Below are 19,682 nucleotides of genomic sequence, written 5' to 3' on the forward strand. Positions count from 1 at the left end.
ATCTCCCCCCGCCGCCCCAGGGCCCCGCTGGGTTCGGGTGCGCGGTGGGGAGGCGCAACAGCAAACCTGCGCGTTATGATTCTGGGGGCGGAAAGCAGCATTACTCAGAGCCCGGATTGCTAATAACACACTAATAATAGCGCTTTCCAGCTCCAGCGCGCTTGCCGAGCTCTGACTCACGAGCCCCAAGAGCCCCCCGGGAGGCACTGACGGGCTCCGGCGCGATGCCGGGAGAGCGGTGGCACGGCTTTCTCGCGGCTCCGTCGCTCGCCCAGTGCCACGACGCGGCGGAGGCTTCGGCCGGGCTCTCAGTCCCTCTTGCTCTTGCCCAGGCCGATGGGGACGGGGGAGGCCGGCCGCGGCGCCGGGGCGTGCGGGCAGCGCGGCGCAGGGTCCCGCAGCGGCTCCGTGATGGTGGGAAGCGGCTGCTTCTCCCATTCGCCCTGCAAGAGAGGTGGGCGACAGTGAGAGCGCGCGGGCTGCGGTGCCCCGAGACCTCCCCTCTCATCAACGTTCAGAGAAATGAAATGCCCTTCGATATTTGAAGCGTTTTTAAGCAATGCCAGGGTGTTTCCCCGTAAGTCATTGCTAATTATTTGCATTGCAGAAGTGCCTGCGAGCCCCACTCGTGGAGCAGGTTGCTGTGCACCGGGCTGCACAGAACCACCCCGGCTAGGGACTTTCTGCCCAAAAGGTGTTGTTACCCACCAAACCACGTGGAGATAACTCAAAGTGAGTCCTACCAACCCTCCAAGTTCTCAGGCCAACCCCCAAAAGAGCTTTTTAACAGGTATGGGCACAAAGGCGGCTTTGGGGCGCGATCTGCAGCCTGCCAGCGTGGTTGTGTGCGTGCGGCTGCTCCTAACTGGGAGGGATGCAGCAGCCTGGGAGAAACGCCGTGGAGCGGAGCTGGGAAAGGGCTGTCCCCGCGGCCGGGATGCGAGGTGCCCAGGGCCAGGACGAGAGCTCCAGCTCCTACTTATCTGCAAGGAACAACCTGCCAGGCACAGACACCGCCGAGGGCTGAGCCCGTGGGGCAGCATCGACCGCAGACGCGACTCGCTGGCCCGGGAGATGCGGGCTTGCGGCAGGGTCCGCAAGGTGCAGGAAGGCAGTTCGGTGCCAGCAGAGCAAGGCTGAGTGACGCTTCGGCACCGCTACAGCTGGGCTGCCGGCTGCGTGTTCGCGTGGAAACGCCGAGACGGGCTGAGCTCCGGTTTGAGCAGAAGGAGGCAGGTCTGGAGTGGAGAGGTAGAGCGGCGAGTCATCAGCAGGAGGAAAAAAGTTGAATTTATGTTTTCCGAGGAAATTCCTTGTAGTTTGTCAAGCGAAACAGGACGGCAAGAGCTAGTGCCGGGAAAGGCCGTGGAGATGGAGGCATCCTCCCAGCGCGACGTGGGGGGCAGCGGGAGAGGGGCAGAGCAAAGGAGAGCGGCTGCTGCAGGCACCATAAGGGCTAAGGGAGCGGCTAAGCGCAGGTGGGACCGCAGCGGTCGCTCCCCCCTACGAGAAGCCGTCGTTGCTGCCTGTGCGCGGCAGCGCTGAAACCCAAAGCTGCCCGCGGGGCGCCAGGTCTCCCCGTTCCCGCAGACCGTCTGCCGCGGGCATCCCCGCCTCTCACCGGGCTCTAACGTCCGTGATTACCCTGGCTGCCGCCTACGCTGTCTGCATTGCAGCAAAGGACGGGGAAGAGTTGGGAATAAAAGGTGAAAGGATGCTCCGCTCCGCTGGATGCTTTAAAGAGCCCGGGGAGGGCTGCGCTCTGCAGGCAGGAGAGGAAAAGCGGTTTCCCGTGAACAGGCACAGCTGCATTGCAGCTGGCGAAGGACTCCTGGCTCCAGGGCTCAGGACACCACAGGGACGGGACCCGGCTGCACTGGCCGTATGCGCGGCGCTCCTGACCCCGTCCCCGTCCCATGGCACTCGGCCGTCCCTGGGACCAGCCTGGCCCTGAGTCCCCCTGCTCCTCCCGCTGCTAGCGCTTCTCGAGCCCCATGCTGATGCCACGCTATACGCTGTGGGTCTGGAGTATATCGAGGGCATTTAGAGCGTCTCGATGGTTTTCCTTTTCAGTGCGTGTGCGAGTAGGAATCTGCAAATAGAGACTCTCCCAGTGCCCGTTTTCTGCACGCCGGCGTCGAGGGGGAGCTCGCACAGCAGCCTCGCTGCAGCGACTCGCAGGTGCCACCTCGAAGCACCCCCTGCGCGAGGGGGGCTCTCGCTAAATGATTAACGGCGCAGAGCCCTTCCAGAAAGCTCGTCAGGCTTGGGACCGCTGCGCTGCAGAAACGCGTGAGCTTAGTTAGAAGCCGTTCTCTTGACAGATACCCTGTGCAATAAATGCGATGTCTTAAAACCCTGCTCGCTCTAAAAACACAAGGAAAGCAGGAGGGGAAGCTCCGGCTCCTGCCTCGCGTGCAGCAGCGCGTTGCACCTGACCCTCTGCCCTGGCATCAGCTCTGCTCGGTTCAAACCTCTTCCCAGATGCCCCCAGACCCCTCCGAAACCAGCAGAGCTGCCTGGGTCAGAATTAAGAGGCGTAATTCATGCTTCACCTGCTGCACCAAGCCTCTGTAGCACTGCTGTCCCCCCACCGGATGGGCACGACAGGGAGTGGAGAGGCCCCGGTGCAGGCACGGCTCAGACCCAGCAGTTTGGACCAGGGGACCGGGAGGGTTTCTGCCCTCTCCAGAGCCAACTTTGCTCTAAAGGAGTTTTACCAGGGGTGGAAGCTGATGGTCTTCCTCGAGATCAGCTCCGGGTCCTCCCCGCACTGCTGTGGCGAGCGCTGAATCCAGAAATAACTTACCGTGCAAGTCACAAATCCATTACACTGACAAATGGCAGCAGGAACTGACGGCGATGGGGACCATCGGTCATTTTAAATCTTCATCATCGTTGTCATGATGATCATCACTGTGCCTGGTTTTTCTTTAAAGATCCCACAGCGCTTTATCCTTCCAGTTTTGCTGTATCTCCATATTTGGAGATTGCACAGATGCTGCACGTAACGAACTCGCTCTGCTGGGACCTGATATAATTTGCCAAAATCCTGAAAATCACCTCATGTTTATCCTTTTTGTGAAGACATCTCTGGTTTAAAGCTCAGGTCTGCTCTGAGAAATAAGTCTCAAAATTGCTTTATGCAAATGCATCTCCTCTAATTGAATCTGGCTGAGTACATCGACAGTGTGCTCGTGGTTGTGGCACATCTTTTTAAATGCCAGGCCTGTGATGGGCTCTAAAGTCTTGCTGACATTGTAGTTCCCCAAGACAGCTCAAAACTCCCTGCTCCAGACGCTGCTTACTGCAGCAATGTGCTAAGCACCAGAAACCTTCCCCATCTAACCGGGGTCGACCTGCGCGGGGGTGAGGTGCAGTTCTGCTGAGCTGCCTTTTACCTGTTGCCTCGAGTTTTGCTGCAAAGCGTGTCGGAATTTGGTTTCAAAGTTGCACGTACCGGGAACCGGACAGCTGAGGATTTATTGCAGTGCATTGAGATGGGCGCAAAGCCATAGAGGGATCTGAGCACGTCCCTGTTGAACGTGTTCCAAGGGACAGAGGCAAACTGCTGCGGGACGGAGACCTGCGGGCACGTGCAGACCTCCTCGTCGTTGAACCTGGTGCAGAAGAGATGCCGGATTGAAACGCAGCAGGGACATGGTGTCCCCTTTCAACGCCAGACGCGTCTAATTCCTCCTTGCCTAGAGCTCAGCCTGGAAAGACTCCAAACTTGGCACATGGCAAGGGGGAGAAACCAGCTCAGCACAACCAGCACCTCCATGGGGAAGATTTGGGACAACCTGGACTCCCTGCGAGGATGGCACCAAGTGCAAGGTCAGCATCTCGCCCCTCTCGTGGTGGGGGAATGAGCTGCAGCCTGTTCTCTGGCAGGGATATCTGGTGTCTGCCTTGGAGTATAGGAGAGAGACTGCACGTAAGCCTCTCTCGCACTGTGCGTTGCATCTTGCAGGGAGGTCCCTCACCTGGTGAGGTCTCCCTTCCCAGTGCCTCCCACTATATCCTCCCTTAAAAGCCTGGAAGCAGTTGCATCCATGGGGGGAAAGGGGGGGGGAGGGCAGGAACCCTCTTTCCCACTGAGCCCCATTTTCCCACTGCTGCAGTCGCTGGGTGCCCTGAAACCCACATGGCCCGAGCGCCCCTAGCCCAGCTACTGCACAGCCAGGGCTTTAAACCCCCCTTTTCGAGCACTTCTCCAGTGTTGCTAGCAAACGGTTTGGCATCGATCCGTCTGCCTGCACTGCAGCCGTGCAGGGGCTCGGTACCTGTTGACGAGATTGAAGTATCTGTGCAGGTAGCCGGGATCCACAGCGCTTTTGCACAGCTCCAGCTGCGTCTGGGGGTAATAGTGCACGTAGTTCACGCACATCTCCTCCATGATGCCGAACCCGCCCTGCCGAGAGAGGCACACGTGCCGTATGCGCCGCCGGGCTGCGACCGGGGAGCTCGGCCGTGGCGTAACCCTGCCGCGCGTCTGGCAGCTCTGCGTGAGCCGCACGGGCAGCGGGAAGGTCAGCGGGGCTGCAGAGATGCAGAGCACATGTGCAAGCACACGCACACGCGCCTTCGGGTGCAAGGGATCTGCAGCACGCTGCCTATCTGGCCGTTTATGCAAGGGCAGACGTTCAGGCTAGTTTGTGTAGTTTACGCTAAAATGCAGGTTTTCTATAATCCCTCTGCTATATTTAGCTTTGTCCCTGTTGATGGTACCTCTGACAGCCTCTTTCTCGCTGCCTATGTAAGAAAATAATATGCACTGTCAAAAAAGCACCACTTCTCTTTAATTACAATTAATACCCGGTGGAACAGTTTGCGATGGGAGTTAGACTGACACGTGCTGCTTTTCAATTAGCACCTTAGCATCCCAGCTGCAGGCGGCAGAGCCTAGCGGGTTCACGTCGCTACCGCCCTCCCTCTGCCTTCTGGCCCTGATTCGGGCAGGGTTCACGCGCTGCCGACCGTGTGAGTCCTCCCGGCCTTGGGCCTGAGCGAGCTGCCTAGTCGGTCCTGGCCTTTCAGCCGCCCCTCTCGGTGGTGCAGGCACTCAAACCGAAGGGCAAATGCGCGCGAGCCCCCACGCACGCGTGCACGCGCCCTCGCTCACCACCGTCGCTCGGCTTCTGTCCTCCGTGTTGTACGTGCAGGTTGTGATGAGCTCGTCGCCCTGCGAGTTCAAACACAAACACGCGATTCTGTTACGCAGCAAAAGTTTCCCATCCCTAATCCGTGCGTTTCGGGAGCGGCAAGTTCGTAACGACTGGGGACTTCTCTCCCAGATCTCTGCTGTCTGCAGCAGCTAAAATAGCACCAGGCAATCTGCTTCCCCAGCGCGCGCTGGCCTCCAGGCAGCAGGAGCATTTGCATTCCCTGGGGAGGTTCCCATAGCCCAGAAACGGTGTTTCCTGCTTTTCTCACTTTCTAAGGATTTCTGAAGGGCTGAAGCACCTAAAAATGCACTTAGGCAATGTTCTGAATATACAGAATTTGAATAGCTAGTGCCCAACTTGATAGCGCGACTGCCGCTCCCCCTCCGTGGACCGTGCTGGGGTGCGGGTCGCGGCGTGGCTCGCTGGACCTGCCGAGCCGCCCGGGGAGGCTGCCAGAGCGCCGCCCTGGGAAAGGTTTCCGCAAGCGCTGAGGCTTTTGGCCGGCCTCCTGGGGGATGACTGCTTCTGTAGGCGCTCCCTGCTTTGCAGCCTGGTCCTTCCTCACCCACACAGACCCGCTCAGCCCTGGGGCAGGTTCGGTCTCTGTTTTATCCCTGTAAAGGCCCAGCGTCAGCTCCTTGCCATTTATTTACGGAGCTGGCAAGATGCACTTTTTTTTTAAGCAATGACACATTGCAGGGGATGGTTTGGGCTTTTTTCCCCCCTCCAGTAAAGAAAAACAACAAAAAACCCTGAGTATGCCTTTGCTTATTTGCAACGCAAGGAAATCCTCCGGCTGCAGGCTCTGCCTGACTCCCCCTGGCACCCCAGGATGGAAAGCGCATCTCCTGCACAGACACAGCTCCAGCCCCATTCCCATCGCCTCCCGAGGAGCCTCTCTGATAGCGGCAGAGGGAGCCCAGCTAAACGCTTGGCTAAAAGCTATGATGCTTCGTCAAAGCTAAATTTAGCTACAGGGACGGTTCGCTTGCCCACACACCGGTGAGACATGGGCCCTGGCGCACCCAAGACATCTGCACGGAGGTGGCAGATTCAACCCGGAGCCTACGGGAGCTCCGTGTCCTTCCGCAGCCCCCGGGAGTCCCAGGGACACTCGCCGCCCCTGCGCGGGCAGCGGCCGGCTGGCGAGCCCCGCGGGGTGATGCCGCTGCAGCGGGCTCCCCGCCGAGCCACGAAGCAATGTCAAGGAGTCACAGGTCTGAGGGCTGCTGGTGGGTCTAAGCCTCTGAGTCAGGGCAACGTCTTGATCTATTTGGAAGCTGCCGCGGTTTTTAGAGCCACTCACGGGAAAAACGGGAACCACCTCCTTTAGCATGCGGATTTCCTGGGATGGAAGGAAAGGAGCCGGGTTAGAGCAGTGCCGTGGCTTGTTCCCACGTGCTGCACCTCGGGGCACAGGCACTGGATCAGCCCCATGGGTGTTGTCCACCTGGGCATCCAGGAGCCCCCGCTGCCCCCTCCGGACCCGGGGTGGCCGTACCTGGAAGTGAGGGCTGTAGTGACTGTCCGCGTTCACGACCTGCCGCTCTCTCCCGTCCCGCGCCAGCACTGTCACCACTTTCCTTCCAGCCAGGTGAGTGTGGAGCTGCGAGGCGAAGATGCGGATGCCCGCGGCCGGCAGCGCCTGGAGGAAGAAGCACCGCTCCAGCCTCCGCGCCCAGCCGCGTCCCTCTCCCCTCCCCGCGTCTCCTTGCCTCTCGCTTGGGACCTGCCGGCCCTTCGCCGGGCTCCCAGCACACACGTAACGGGGCTTTGGGGATCGCCGTGGTGTTGGGGGAGCCCAGAAGTGAGCTTTCTGCAGAGGTACGGACGCGCGGTCCGCCGACAGATTGGATTTACGTGCTGCCGTGCCCTAAATTAGCAGAAGCAGCTGAGCTGACTGCTGCTTGCTGCCTTGCGCAGACGATTCCTTGTGGGGAGGCCCTACAAAATTATCCACTAAAACTGCCTTGAGAGCGGAGCGGCTGTTTAGAAAACATGCTTGAGAGCTCTTGGAGAGCTCCTTGTAAACAGAGGCAAATCTTTGCGTTACCGGAGGGAAAACACTGTCTAGGCATGGTGAGCGCGGCAGTAAGTTTTCCTAGACGGGGAATGGTACTCCTGGGAGCCAGAGCAGATGGCTCCCAAGGAGAACGGCCTTCAAGGGGAATTCGGCATGTCCCAAACAGCTGGGTAAGGCTGCTTGGCGTTTGTTTTAAGCGGTAGGTTTTTCTTTCCAGCATAACTCCAGGATCCCCTCGCTGGAATGGGCTGGAAGGGTTTCAGGGAGTTTAAAACCAGGAATTTGGAGCTCTGTGCTCTATGCTGTATCATCTCCACTGTCTGTGACTTAGGAAAAGCCATTTACAACCCTTCTCTTATGTGAAGACAGCGCAGAAAGGATATGCTCCATGGTAAGGCATGGTGGAGGCACTGCTTCAAGCAGGACCTAAAGCCCCAACGCACTGGGCTCATGTGCTGCCTCCTGCACTTGCAGGCACATCATCTTCCAGGGCCGCAGGCCCTAGTCCTCCCCAGCGTCACCCACCCCGGTGCACTCACCAGCCGGGTGCACTTGTCAGTGCAATACCCCGTCAGCAGGAACTCGGCTTCTCCCGGGGGAATGGCCATCACCGGTGTGTAGACCAAGCCGAGCTCCATTATGCCGGCGTCGTAGCGGCGCAGGGTGGCCGTGTAATAGAGGCGGATCCCCGAGGAATCACGGCGACCTGGCAGGCGAGAGCAGAAAGCTGCAAATCATGGCAGGAGAATTAACTGCTCTGGAGACAAGGTCAGATGTGGTCCATCCTCTCACTTGGGGCTCTTCTCCCACGTGCTGTTCTGACTATTTTAAAATCCTAGATAAGGCTTGGTCCCCTGGAAAGATCACCAACCTAAGGCCAAATTGCTCCCAAGAGAGAGGTAAAGGGAATGCCTTTAGCAAGCCCGAAGCAGAAGGACAGGTCTTGAGATGCTTTGGAGAATTTCCTCAGAAATGTGGGTCTTTGCATCTTCTTCAACTGCACAATATGTCCAAAAACTAAGGCCATGCTGTTAATTGGGGGCCTGGCAGGAGGGGAAATGTCTATCCTACTAATGTCCAAACACAGTTAATGAGAGCTGGTGAGGGCCTTGTGCCCATGATGTACTCTTGGCTGATGCTGACCACAGGGCAGCAAGGGTCGGCAGCAAGTTCTGCTGCAAAGCAAAACCAAGCTCTGGCTGCTGTTCGCTGCAGCCTCCTTGGCAAGCGAAGGGCAGGTTCAGTAGGTCAGGAGGGGTTTGGACTTGCTTTGAACTCCTGTCTCTGGGCTGGAGCCAGGCAAGGGATAAGAATAACTGGGGAGACACTATTGGTTAACATGCAAAAGCAGATAAATGATGAAAGACATGAGCTCCGTATTTATAGACATGTTTCTTCTCGAGTTGCCGAATGTGCTATGATTGATCTTCAGTACATATGCTCTGGTCTCCTAAAAATATACTTGAGTAGTCAAGAAGTTACTTGATTTTATGTAAATGAAGAAACTGAGTTGTTTGGAATCCTTTTTTTTACTTTTTTTTTTTAATGTGTCTCCTGACAATGTTATCAAAGCAGGAATACCATTAAAACAGTATCTAAATTTCCCCATCCCCAGCCAGGCTGCTGCTGTCTCCTTGGTGTTTTTGGTACCAGTGTTGCTCTGTGCTCTGAGCTCAGGTCCACCACCACCTTGCACTGGAATCAGGGGCCCTTGACACTTGGCCAACAGCCCCCCCTAAAAGCTCCAGTTTTGGTTCTTTTCTTAGATTTCTGTTTTATTTGCTTGGAGACTTCCCCAGGTCACGCCTGAAAGACTGCACAAAAGCAGGAGGCTTCAGCTCTGCGTTACCCACTTACCTTTGAACACCAGGGGATTGTGGTAATGAATCTCAAGACGCAAGTATCTGGAGGAGCCTGGACCACCGAAGGCAAGACCTGCTTCCTCAGGATAGTAGAAGGCCTGGAGGCGGAGCGGGGAGTGTTAGGGGAGCTGGGTTTTCTGGGAGGAGGCTGACAAGGCATGGAGGGAAGTCTCTGGGCATAACTGTGGGCATAAGCGTGGGCTGGGGACATGGCTTGTCCCCTCCATTGCGTTGTGTTGGTCAGCTGGCCTTGCTGGTCTTCAGAAAGCTTCTCAGGTGCCCTGCATGGACATATAGTGCCATACCGACCGACACGGGGGGAACTGCACCAATTTATGGAGACGAGGGGCAGGCCAGGGAAGAGGTGGAAGTTCAGACATAGCCAGGGGAGGATGGGGAGCTCACACAGGGACGAACCCAGATCATGGCAGAGACCAGGGTTGGGGTAGCCCACATGGGGAGGGCTCAACCCGGTGGCCTGCTCTTGCGTGGAGGGGATGGGAAAGGAGAGGGGGACGGTGGCCAAGGAGAGACAAGTGTGCCTGGCACGGGGGCCCCTTCCTGCACCCACCTGCGCTCCCATGGCCCACGCCGCCAGCACATGCCTGCAGAAGTTCAGCCGCTCTGGCTTCATCTTGGAATCGCAGGGCCCGTTGTAATGGGGGAAGCTGTCAAACTCCGCTGCGCACTGGAAGACTTCCATGTGGTGGACGAGGGCCTCGTTGCCGGCCGTGATCATGGGCTCATACTGCAAAGTGGGACCCGGGGAGATGGGGAGATGCATTAAGATCCCTCATGGAGGGCCTGTCTCCAGGGGCTGCTTCCCTGCTCTGGCTACAGGACCAACCCAGAGCCCATAGAGAAACACCCCATCCCTTCCCTGCAAACAGATACGCCTGATCAGCAGAGAAGTTTGCTCTGTTTTGTGACGACTGCGTCCTCTGCTAATTTTGCTGGGCTGAGGTGACCTCAGGGGCATTGGTTTTTCACGTGGAGGGTCTTGGACACGAGAGCTCTACCTGCAGCTCTTGAGTTTCATCTCTAGCCGACAGCTGCTCGGTGCGCAGGGGGAAGGGGTTCAGTGCAGAAAGGGTGATTTCAAACCCGCTGGAGAAATGGCTCTGGCTAAAAGCGCCAGCTGTAGGAATGATCCGCAGCAGCGGGAAGGTATCGGGAGTTATGCACTTTTTACTTGCACGCAGATGATTCATTTCACACCATCTGTTGGGGAGAAAATCCTCCCTCTGAGCTTTTCTTTGCAGCGTTGCCTCTCCCTTATAAAGCACTAAGCCTTCATTTCGGTTCCCCTTTCAGGTTTTCCCTCTCCCCGCCGCGTAGTTTGGGCTCTGGGTTTGCCAGGGCACCTGCGGCACCATCCCGGCTCCTGGCCGAGCGAGGCTCTCCGGGCGGCAGGGCAGGAGGGCTGGCAGCACCCTCCGGCCGCCCCGGGTGCACGACTGCCTGCAGCTTTCCCTGTCCTCCCCGAGAGCGGGGCTGCCCTGAGCCCTCCCCTGCTCAACGGCCAGGCACGAAGGCACAGTCCCGCCACCTCCTACCAGCAAGCCCTTGATTTCGGCTTCTCGCAGCCGACGTGAGGGTGTTGCTGCCTGGTGGGATGGCTCAGGCAAGTGGCCGGGACCCGGCGGCAGGGAAGCTGTATTGGTCTGAAAGCCTCTCTAGGAAAGGGCAGGGAGGAGCTGGACTTTGCAGAAGGGCTTTGGAGCCCATGAACATGATTGACCCTGGATCCAGCCCCTGGCTGAACCAGCAAAGGACGTTTCTCCTTTGGAGGAAGAGGAAGCTTTGCACTAGGGAAAACAGCCCTGTTCTCCCACATCTTACCATGACGATGTGATGTTTGGGGAAGCTTTCTGGAAGCTCTGCCATGTAGCACCAGTAGGTTGTCTCCTGGCTGGGAATGACAACGTCAGGGGCTGTTATCTCCATGGTCTTCATGTCGCTGGGCAGCTCAGGGATGGTGATGTTGGGCTTTAGCAGCTGCACCCTCTGCAGGCCCCTGGGGATGGCGGAGGTGTTGATGGCGTGCAGGGAATGGACCGGCTTCTCCAGGATCCCGTAGATGAGGTGCACGGTGCCATCCTGAAGCAAGATCAAAGTGTGTCAGGTAATTTTTTATGCTGGATGCTAGAGAGGTTGAATTGCATGGACTACTGGCACCTGTATTGCAGGTATATATATCTGTGGATGGACCCTGACCCTTCTCCAGATGAGAGGTCACCCTCTGCTCACCATGAGCAGAAGCTGAGGGAGGCATAGGGGAAAAGAAACTATTTCATGAAAGCCTCCCTTCCTTCCCAGCCTCTGTTAGAGGGATATGGCAAGAAAGTCTGATGAAAGGCTACTGAAAGCTAGTAAGGGTTCTGCTGAATTCAGTGAGCTCTGGACAGGAGATAAGAAAGAAAGAAAAAAAAAGAAAAATTTTCTCTTAAAGGACTGGAAAAAAAAAAGACCTGCAAGCCTCTTCCCAGTTCACACAGATTCTTTTCCTCCAGGTTCCTCAGTATTTTGGCAGACAGTAGAAATTTCTCACCAGGAGACATGCTTTTGAAAACTCACAACAGAAACTCAAGGACACTCCATACCCACACTGGCTTCAAAATATCCTGTCCATCAAAGGGTTTCATCTGAAATGAGCCTGGTGTCAATTCCTGCTCCTCACCCAGGGCCCCTGGGCAGCCCGTCCTCGGCTGAGACCCTGTTGCTCTTTGACATCCACACTGGGGATGTTTCCCTTGCCTCCACTCTTGCAGAAGAGCAGTGAAGGCAAAACCAGAGAGATTTCATTGAAAAACTCACAAGCACACCTCAGCAGCTCTGTTTACTGTACCTTGGCTCCAGCTCCTGCTAAAATGCTCCTCTTTTTGCCACCTCTTTGAAACACTCCAAACACCTGGCTCCAGCCTGCAAGCTGGAGTGATGCAGAAGGGTATTTATATAGACCTAACTCAGACTTAACAGGAGCGGATGATGCAAACCAGCTAAAATCCACATAGTATAGAGGTTTATAATGGGTTGTAAATAGATCACGCAAAACATTACTCATATCCCAGGGATGACATCCGTAGCACGCTTCCTTTCTGCCCCAAACAGCGTGAAAACCTGCTGCTGCTCCTAGAAATGCAGCCCAGGTAATATAATATAATATAATATAATATGTCATATAATATAATCATGCGGACTCAGGGTTTGGAGCCCTGCTGGGTGTCACTGGGGTGAGGCAAGACCAGCCCCAAAAGCTGGGCTGGCGGCAGCGGGTGCCGCAGAGCGAGGGCAATGCTGTACCTCTATAAGGTAGTCCTTGGGGTCACAGGTGCTGAAGGCTCTTCGGAAGAGGAGGTAGAGCCCCTCGGGGGCCCTATGCGCCCCGAGGAGCTGGTAGTCCTGCTGGGAATCCATGTGGAGCTGCCCCTTCTCATCGCTCCAGGCATCCTACGGGAGGAAAACCACTGCGGTGAGCAGGCACGCCAGGAGGCTTTGCCAACTGTGGCCAGTCTCGGGTGTGGGAGCAGCACGTGGCAGCGCCTGAAGCTGGAGCCACAGGTCTCGTCTTGGTTTGCCCTCCAAGGTCCACCCTGGCCTGCGTCTTGGAGGCCATGAGCACACGTTCTGGCAGCCCCGTGCCCTGTGAAATGTATGACCCAGCACTAAAATCCCACCAAAAGGTGTTTAGGGGTTGAGATGCATTTAGGGGAGAGGAGGTTGATGGGGTGAAGGAAAGCCTGCAGGGGTATGAGATTTTTGCATTGGTCTGTGCTAAATGTTTGGGGTTTATGTGGCTGGAGGGACTTTCTGGGGAGAGGGTTTTCCAAGACCCTCAGCACAAAGCAGCTGCTCTCGATTAAAGATCAGACTCCTGATAGCCCGTAGCATTGGCCCAAGAAATCACTGCCCCCCTTTAAAACCCTTATTTCGGTGTGGCCGGACTCTGTCACTCTTCCCGAAGCAGTTCCCCTGAGGCCAGCAAGGCCTCCCAGAAAAGGGCTCTTGGTTAATGATGGTGACAAAGCCTCACTGAGAAGCAAAGCAGTGGATTAATCCAGTGTTTAAAGAACTGAAGGTTTGGTGTACAAAACCCTGCAGGAATCTGGGGCTAAAAGGGAACAGTGTCATTGTCCTGATCCTTTTCATCTCCTGTTGATGTCTTTTGTCTACCAAGAACAAGAGGAGCCTAAGAGCTACCTCACTGCAAGTATACCACTGGCATCAGTTCTTTTATCTTGGGGGAAAAAAAGGGAAGAAAAAGAATAAAGCATCCTGGCATCATCTCAGCCAGAAGTATGGAGTGATATTTCTAGAACATACTGTCCTTAGAGGGGGAGAGTAAAATCAGCTAGATGAAGCTAGCGTGGAATTTGTTTTTATAGGAGTATGTTGTGCAAATTAATCTTGTAGTACATGGGGGGTTAAGCAAATTTGGATCTTTTTAACAGCTGACATACTTACCCAGAAGAAAGGCTGCTGAGAGAGAGAAAACCAGCACTGTAGAGATTTACAGAAATCTCCTTGCAGTATTTAAAGGATGCTGTTCAGCACCCACTGAAAGAGAAAGCCAAAGTGTTGCACGCATGCTGTTTAATTCAGCACTGTTTGTCTTTCGGTGAACACAGGAGCACAGATTAGAAATGATCTTTTATGGTTTTTTAACATGATGCTGTGAAATACCGTAGCATTTGGGTCATCACGCATCCTGAATGGCTGGTAATTAGCAGGAAAATAGTACAGATAATAAGCCCTCCTTTTCAGCCTTTCATTCTGCTGCAGATCACATTGCGGCTGATTGTGAAAGAATATGTTTTATGGTTAATTTGAAGGAAGTAGAGAGGTACAAATTTAACTTACTGGAAAGCCTCACACAGGGAAAAACGTGAATTGCTTTCTGCAGTGAAGCGCAGTAGCAATAAGCCTAACCTGGTTGTCGGGGGATAGGTAGCTGCTGGAGAGCACAGGATTAGTTGTTGTAACGACAGCCCCAGCGCAAAGATAAACCAACAAAGAACCCAGTAAAATGGACTGTGTAACAAAAAACAGTAATTCGCAGTTGCAAAATCAAATAGCAAAATTTGAAATGAGTTTCCCCCACACTCTGTTACCATCAGGCGTTTATGTACTGCCTGTATACTTTCGCATGCTTAATTCCTGATAACACTGTGCTGCTGGCAGTTGGCCGCCAGATTGCATTTTCCTGTGTCCTGTTATCTTTGCTGCAGCTTCGAATGTGAGTTACGCCTGGCTTATTGGTGCTGGCAGGAGCAGACTTTCTGCATGAAAAGTTTTGCACTTTCTCAAAGTCATTAATGGGAGCTGTGGTTAATTTTTAATGTGCCTGACTGAAGCACACAAGTGAACCGAGATGTTGATGCATCCTGCTTTTCTCTGTGTGTGTGTGTGTGTGTGTGTGTGTGTGTACATGTGTGCACTGCGGCTGTTATGTGCAACCACCTGTCAGAGCTCTTTGGAGATAAATGTGATAAAGTCATCTGGTTTTGGGTCCACTGTCAGCCTTGCTGAAGTGGTACGGTAACTGTTCTCCTCTCTTCTGGGTTTGAGATCTATACCCGGCTCATAGCCGGGGATCTGTGGATCCCTCGGGAACAGAATCCACGAAGCCCTTCCGAACTGCCTCCACCTGAGCAGCGCGAGCAGGCCAGGAGACGGCGCTCAGCAGCGTGCTGTGCCGTGGTCCAGCTCCGTCTTCCCGAACCACAGGCCAGATTTGCCTGCTGGCTGGCAATCCCCAGGGAAGAAGCCCTGAACCCACAAGCAGCTTACCCCGAAATACGAGTTATGCCCATCGCTCCAGAGCACGGCCAGGTCCGCGTTCTCGAACTCGCCCCGGTCCGACATCCCGAAGAGGAGCCCAAACTTCGGGTCCTTGACCAAGATCTGGAAATGCACCACTTGCTGGGGGTAGCTGACGTTCCAGGACAGCTCGAGCAGCCCCTGGGGGTCCAGCGGCACCTTGTAGGGGAAGTAATTCTCCCGGGGAGCCGTGCCTTGCAGGGCCACCACCAGGACCACCAGGAACACCGCGATCATGGTGAAGTACATGGACACCACCTCCCGCAGCTTGAAGCTGGGGCAGGGGCACGGCTTGCTCCCGGAGGTCTGCATGCTGCCGAGAAGGACACCTGCGCGCTGCGCTTTTGCCATTTATGTGCTGGCCCTCCTGGGCCAGCCGGGTAAGCGAGGCTCTTTAATTGCATTTGCCGGTTGGGAAATTGGATTGTGGTATTGACCCCCCGCCGCCTCCTCCCACCCCCAACCTCCTGGCCAAACACTTGTCATTCTCTGCCTCCCCTTAATTGGCTCTAATTGCACATGGACATTATCAATAGCAATTGGACTCGACTGGGTTGATGTTATTCTCTCTTAAATCATCCTTAGCGGCTGGAAAGGGCTGTTCACCTGCAAGCTGCTCCTGCTGAGCCCTGCGCGGCCGCGCTCTGCCCTGCTTGCTTTGCCACTTGCCCAGCTCTGCGGCCGGCCCTGCCTGCTCTCTGCAGTGCAAACTCTCCGGCATCATCCCCAGGAGCCTCTCCGGCCACAATTTTAGGGACAGCATGATCTCGTCACTTCTGATCGTCTCCTTCGGGCCTGATCCTCTGACCCCTTTCAGGCAATCTGTGCTGATTCAGTTAAGATCCTGGCCTCACCTACCCAACTTCGAACCAAAACGGGGACAAGTTTTTGAATTTGGCCTCTTCCTCCTCCTCCTCCTCACACCCTGGTGACTGGTGTCCCTGTTTTCCTTGTGTGTACATGCAAACACCGAGCTTGTTTTTCTCTGTGTGTGCACCACTCTCTAATGGCAGCTCTATTATAAATAATTATCTGTGGCAACCCATTCCCATCACGTAGAAAATCTTCCTCCTTGTTCCTCGCAGGTCTCCCCTGTGTCCTTCAGCCCGGGATCACTTATTGCTGGAAAGGCAGCCAGACCCAGGGGATGCAGGCCCCAGGTTAGCTGCCAGATGGATGCAGGGCTCTGGTTCAGGGCCGTGCCTGAGCTCTGCTGGGTGCAGGTTGGGGTGTTGCTGCTGGGTGCAGGTTGGGGCATCGCTGGTGGGTGCAGGTTGGGGTGTTGCTGCTGGGTGCAGGTTGGGACATTGCTGCATGCACCTTCTTCTTCTTCTGAGCAAGCAAGCGGGGCCACGGCTTGCAGGCCAGTTGGCCCAGGCGCACCCAAGGGGCCGTTTCCCTTCCTAGAAGAGGCACGATGGCTCTTTGGCTCCCTGCTGTGTCGCGTGATGCTCAGGCTGTGCAGGGTCCCCCCACACCAGCACAGCCTTCCCGGGCACCTCCGTGCTGCCTGGTGACCCTGGCCGTGCTCCTCCATCCCCTTCCCAGTCCCGTGGCCCGGCTGAGCCAGGGTGCTCCGTCGGGGCCCGTCCAGCTGCCTGCACCCGCTCAGGCGCCTGGCTGCGGCTTGGAGCCCGGGGAGCCGTTTCTGTATTTATTCATTTACTGTTCACGGGCTGGTCTCACTGGGGACATGTTTTCATGAGATGCTGCAGAGACCTGAGCTGACTTGGGCGACCTGGAGCCGATCAGTCGTTTATTCCCCCTGCATTTAAAAGGCGACGGCGTGGGGGATGTCCGTTCTCCCCAGCTCTGAGCCTCCACCCATTTGTTAACCTGCCAGCAATAGTTTTACTTTTCGTGATCACATCTCCCATCTCCAGGAAAATGCTACAGCTGTTCATTTTAGCAGGACTTCGTGCCCATGGCAGCGAGCCTGCCCGGAGCGGGTGTCCCCGGAGCAGAGCCGGCCTGGCGGTGCCAAGCTGGGGCGAGTTTGTCTGTGCCGTGAGGAGGTAGCACCTTACGGCCAGCGACTGGGACGTGCTCCTCCTTTCGCACGGGATTGCACCGGCATGGGGCAGGGAGCGGGGACAGAGAGGAGCACATCAGCTCTGCACTGATTATTTAGATAATTATCCCCTGAGGCTGAGCACCTCGGGAATCAGGAGGCAAATGGGAGATGCTTCAGGCTTTGAGATTCGCTCTTGTGCTTTCTAATGATACGATTAGCGCAAAGGAGCCCTGATACTGAACAGGGCCTTGTCTGAGCTCCCACACATCAAGTAATATTGACGGTGTTTTAAATATTTTCCCCGCAAAGCTAAATTTCAGAGAAGACACTGATTCCCCCCAAACAGCCAGAAAACCTCTTCCTCTTCTCCTCTCTTCTCAACTTTGCCCAATTCGTTTCTGGCCCTCGCAAACCCAACACAACGTCTAAGCAACAATAAGGATCCCCGTGCAAAGCCCAGCTCTTCCCCCAGCCCTGGCTTGGCTCTGATCAGAGCCCTGCCTGCCTGGTGCTTTGGAGGTGTTAAATAGTTGATATTTCTTTGCTTTTGTGGCAGCTGGGACTTTGGCTCTAGTTTAAACATACCTTTTGTCCCCCACCCTCCTCCTAATTCCTTTAAAGTCTGACGTGTTCCCTTTTGGTTATTAACTTTGGTACGTTAATTGGAATTATAACAAACTGCCTCAAGCTGCTGGTGCACGCACGCTGCCTTGGTTCAGACTCAGAGTTCGCGGTCTTGTTTTATTAATGCTGGCTCACGTGCCAAGCGCTGCTCTCGGATGCTGCTGCGCGGAGTCCCCTCTCGTCCCCTCCGGCTCTCGGGTTTCACTCGTGCTCCTTGGAGCAATGTCACAGGGGCAGAGCCGCATTTCCCAGCCCTGGGTAATGAGAGGAAAGAGCTCCAGCTCAGCGCCCCGGCGTTTTAAGGAACCATCGATGCATACACCTCCCGATTAAATTCAATGAGGTTTTACTGTCCGAAGACGCGACCATTATCCGGGAAGGCGGCAATCGATCCAAAGCATCTCTCCTTGCTGGGTGACCTGCTGGTTAGGGATTTGGCTCTCTAATTCAGCAGTGTCAGGCGAAAGGCCAACGCGGGGAGAAAGCCGGAGAGCTCAGCTCTCCCAGGGGAGTGTATCCCTCCTTGGCTGATCCCATGGGAACGTGACCCCCAGTGCACAGCGCTGGAGGACGCCAGCCGCAGGGGGACGGCAGCTGCCGCTCGCGCCCGTTTCGAAGGCACGTGCCATGCTAGCTTAACGCGAAGGAAGTCATGAGAGATGGCCTGGGCACGCTGCCCCTGCGACAGCTCCTGGGGCCGGGCTTTCGGGAGGCGTGAATCAACCCCCCGGGCTGCCCTCGCTGGCGTCGCAGCAGGCAGACGGAGAGGGCGGGCGACGGGCTGCCGCGTCTGCTCCTCCCCGACGCTGCCCGGCGGCGCGCGGCTGGACTCGTCTGCGTCGCAGCTCTTCTTCGCCGAGGAGGAGACAACATCTCCCCTTGGCACGGGGCTCCTAGGCAAAGTCCTGTGCCTCTTATGCTCTAAGGTCCTTGTTTGAAGGCCTCGGGTGAAGGTCCTTGGTCCTCGCGTATTCAAACCCTGCCTCTTTGGGCAGACGTCTGGCTGCAATGCAAAAAAACCCTGAAAACAGATTTTTTGCCTTGCCCCCTTTTTAACCTTCTCCAAGTACAGGCGTGCACGCGTCTCCCCCTCTCTTGGCATCGTTTCCTGATTGCATGGGGAAAGAAGCTGAGCTGGCAGCGTGGCGGGAAGGAAAGCGATCCTCAGCGGGGGGAGAAGGGGGTCCTTAGCTAACAAGTTCTACCTCCGTCCGTCAGAGATGAAACCCCAGGTGCCTGGCAGATGCGAGTGGCGTTCCTGAGCTTTCCTATGCAGAAGGGATTTGCAGCGGAACAGCATAACACTGTCAGGGCAGCTTGAAAACAGCTGAACTTTGGAGATAAGCAGTGAGAATTTATTTAAAGAGAACAAATTTTTATATATATATATATTTTTATATATATATATATATATATATATTTTTTTTTTTTTTTTCTCCCCTTCAGTTTCTCCTGAGTAGGTGCTTATAAATCCGGGCAAGCAGCAAGGATCCAGCTTTCCACTCATTGTTCTGGGCGTTTATTTTCAGATTTCAATGAGAAGTAGAAATGCCCGTTTCTTCACTCCAAAGCGGTCAGGCTCCTTGGCTGCGGCCGAAGGACCGGAGAGGGCCGTGGATTCAGCCCCTTTCCTCCAAGTCAGAGCTTTGAGAGAAACCAGCTTTCTGCCCACCTGTGAGCTCTCGCCTGGGCCAGCGCCGGCGCAGGGGCACCAGCGTTAGCGTGGGAACGTCCCCCGCGCTTTGCATTGCCGCTAATGACCCCAGACGAAAACGCAGCCCGAAAGGGAGATAAGCCTCATTTTGCAGATCCTTGAAAGCGGCAGTGTCGGACACGTGTCCCAGGGACGGCGGGGAAGCAGGCTGCCTGCGCGGCTCCCTGCATCCCGGCGGCGAGAGGCAAAGGCTGCCTGCCTGGAACAAAGACTTACTTACAGGTAAGTAGGTTTAAACACAGCTGATGCACTAAATTAGGGATTGAAGTAGGCAGCGCCCCTCCAAGCTATAATAAATTGCCTCGCTGCCATAAATGTAAATTCAATTTGGGCGAGGGAAGGGGGAGAAGGGAAGCTTGCTGTCTGCTCTCCCGAGGACGGGGCACGCGGCGCACGCAGGTCTCTGCGCCCGGGGGCCCCTGACATTCACAGCTCCCCGCCGCTGCCAGATCGTGCG

The 19,682-nt window shown here is 55.6% G+C and overlaps 1 protein-coding gene across 1 annotated transcript; it reads right to left on the reverse strand.

Moving 5' to 3' along the window:
- Positions 1-261: 261 nt before the first annotated feature.
- DBH (dopamine beta-hydroxylase) lies at positions 262-15,277 on the reverse strand. The gene is given in 13 exon segments (XM_067308962.1): positions 262-443; positions 3,461-3,620; positions 4,287-4,414; positions 5,126-5,185; positions 6,475-6,513; positions 6,670-6,813; positions 7,731-7,897; positions 9,049-9,151; positions 9,625-9,801; positions 10,896-11,153; positions 12,357-12,503; positions 14,844-15,206; positions 15,209-15,277. Coding segments are annotated over 13 exon segments (1,950 nt in total). The 3' UTR covers positions 262-308.
- Between the last annotated feature and the right edge of the window lie 4,405 nt (positions 15,278-19,682).

Source organism: Apteryx mantelli, chromosome 21 (assembly GCF_036417845.1).
Source record: "Apteryx mantelli isolate bAptMan1 chromosome 21, bAptMan1.hap1, whole genome shotgun sequence".
Classification (NCBI taxonomy): Eukaryota; Metazoa; Chordata; class Aves; order Apterygiformes; family Apterygidae; genus Apteryx; species Apteryx mantelli.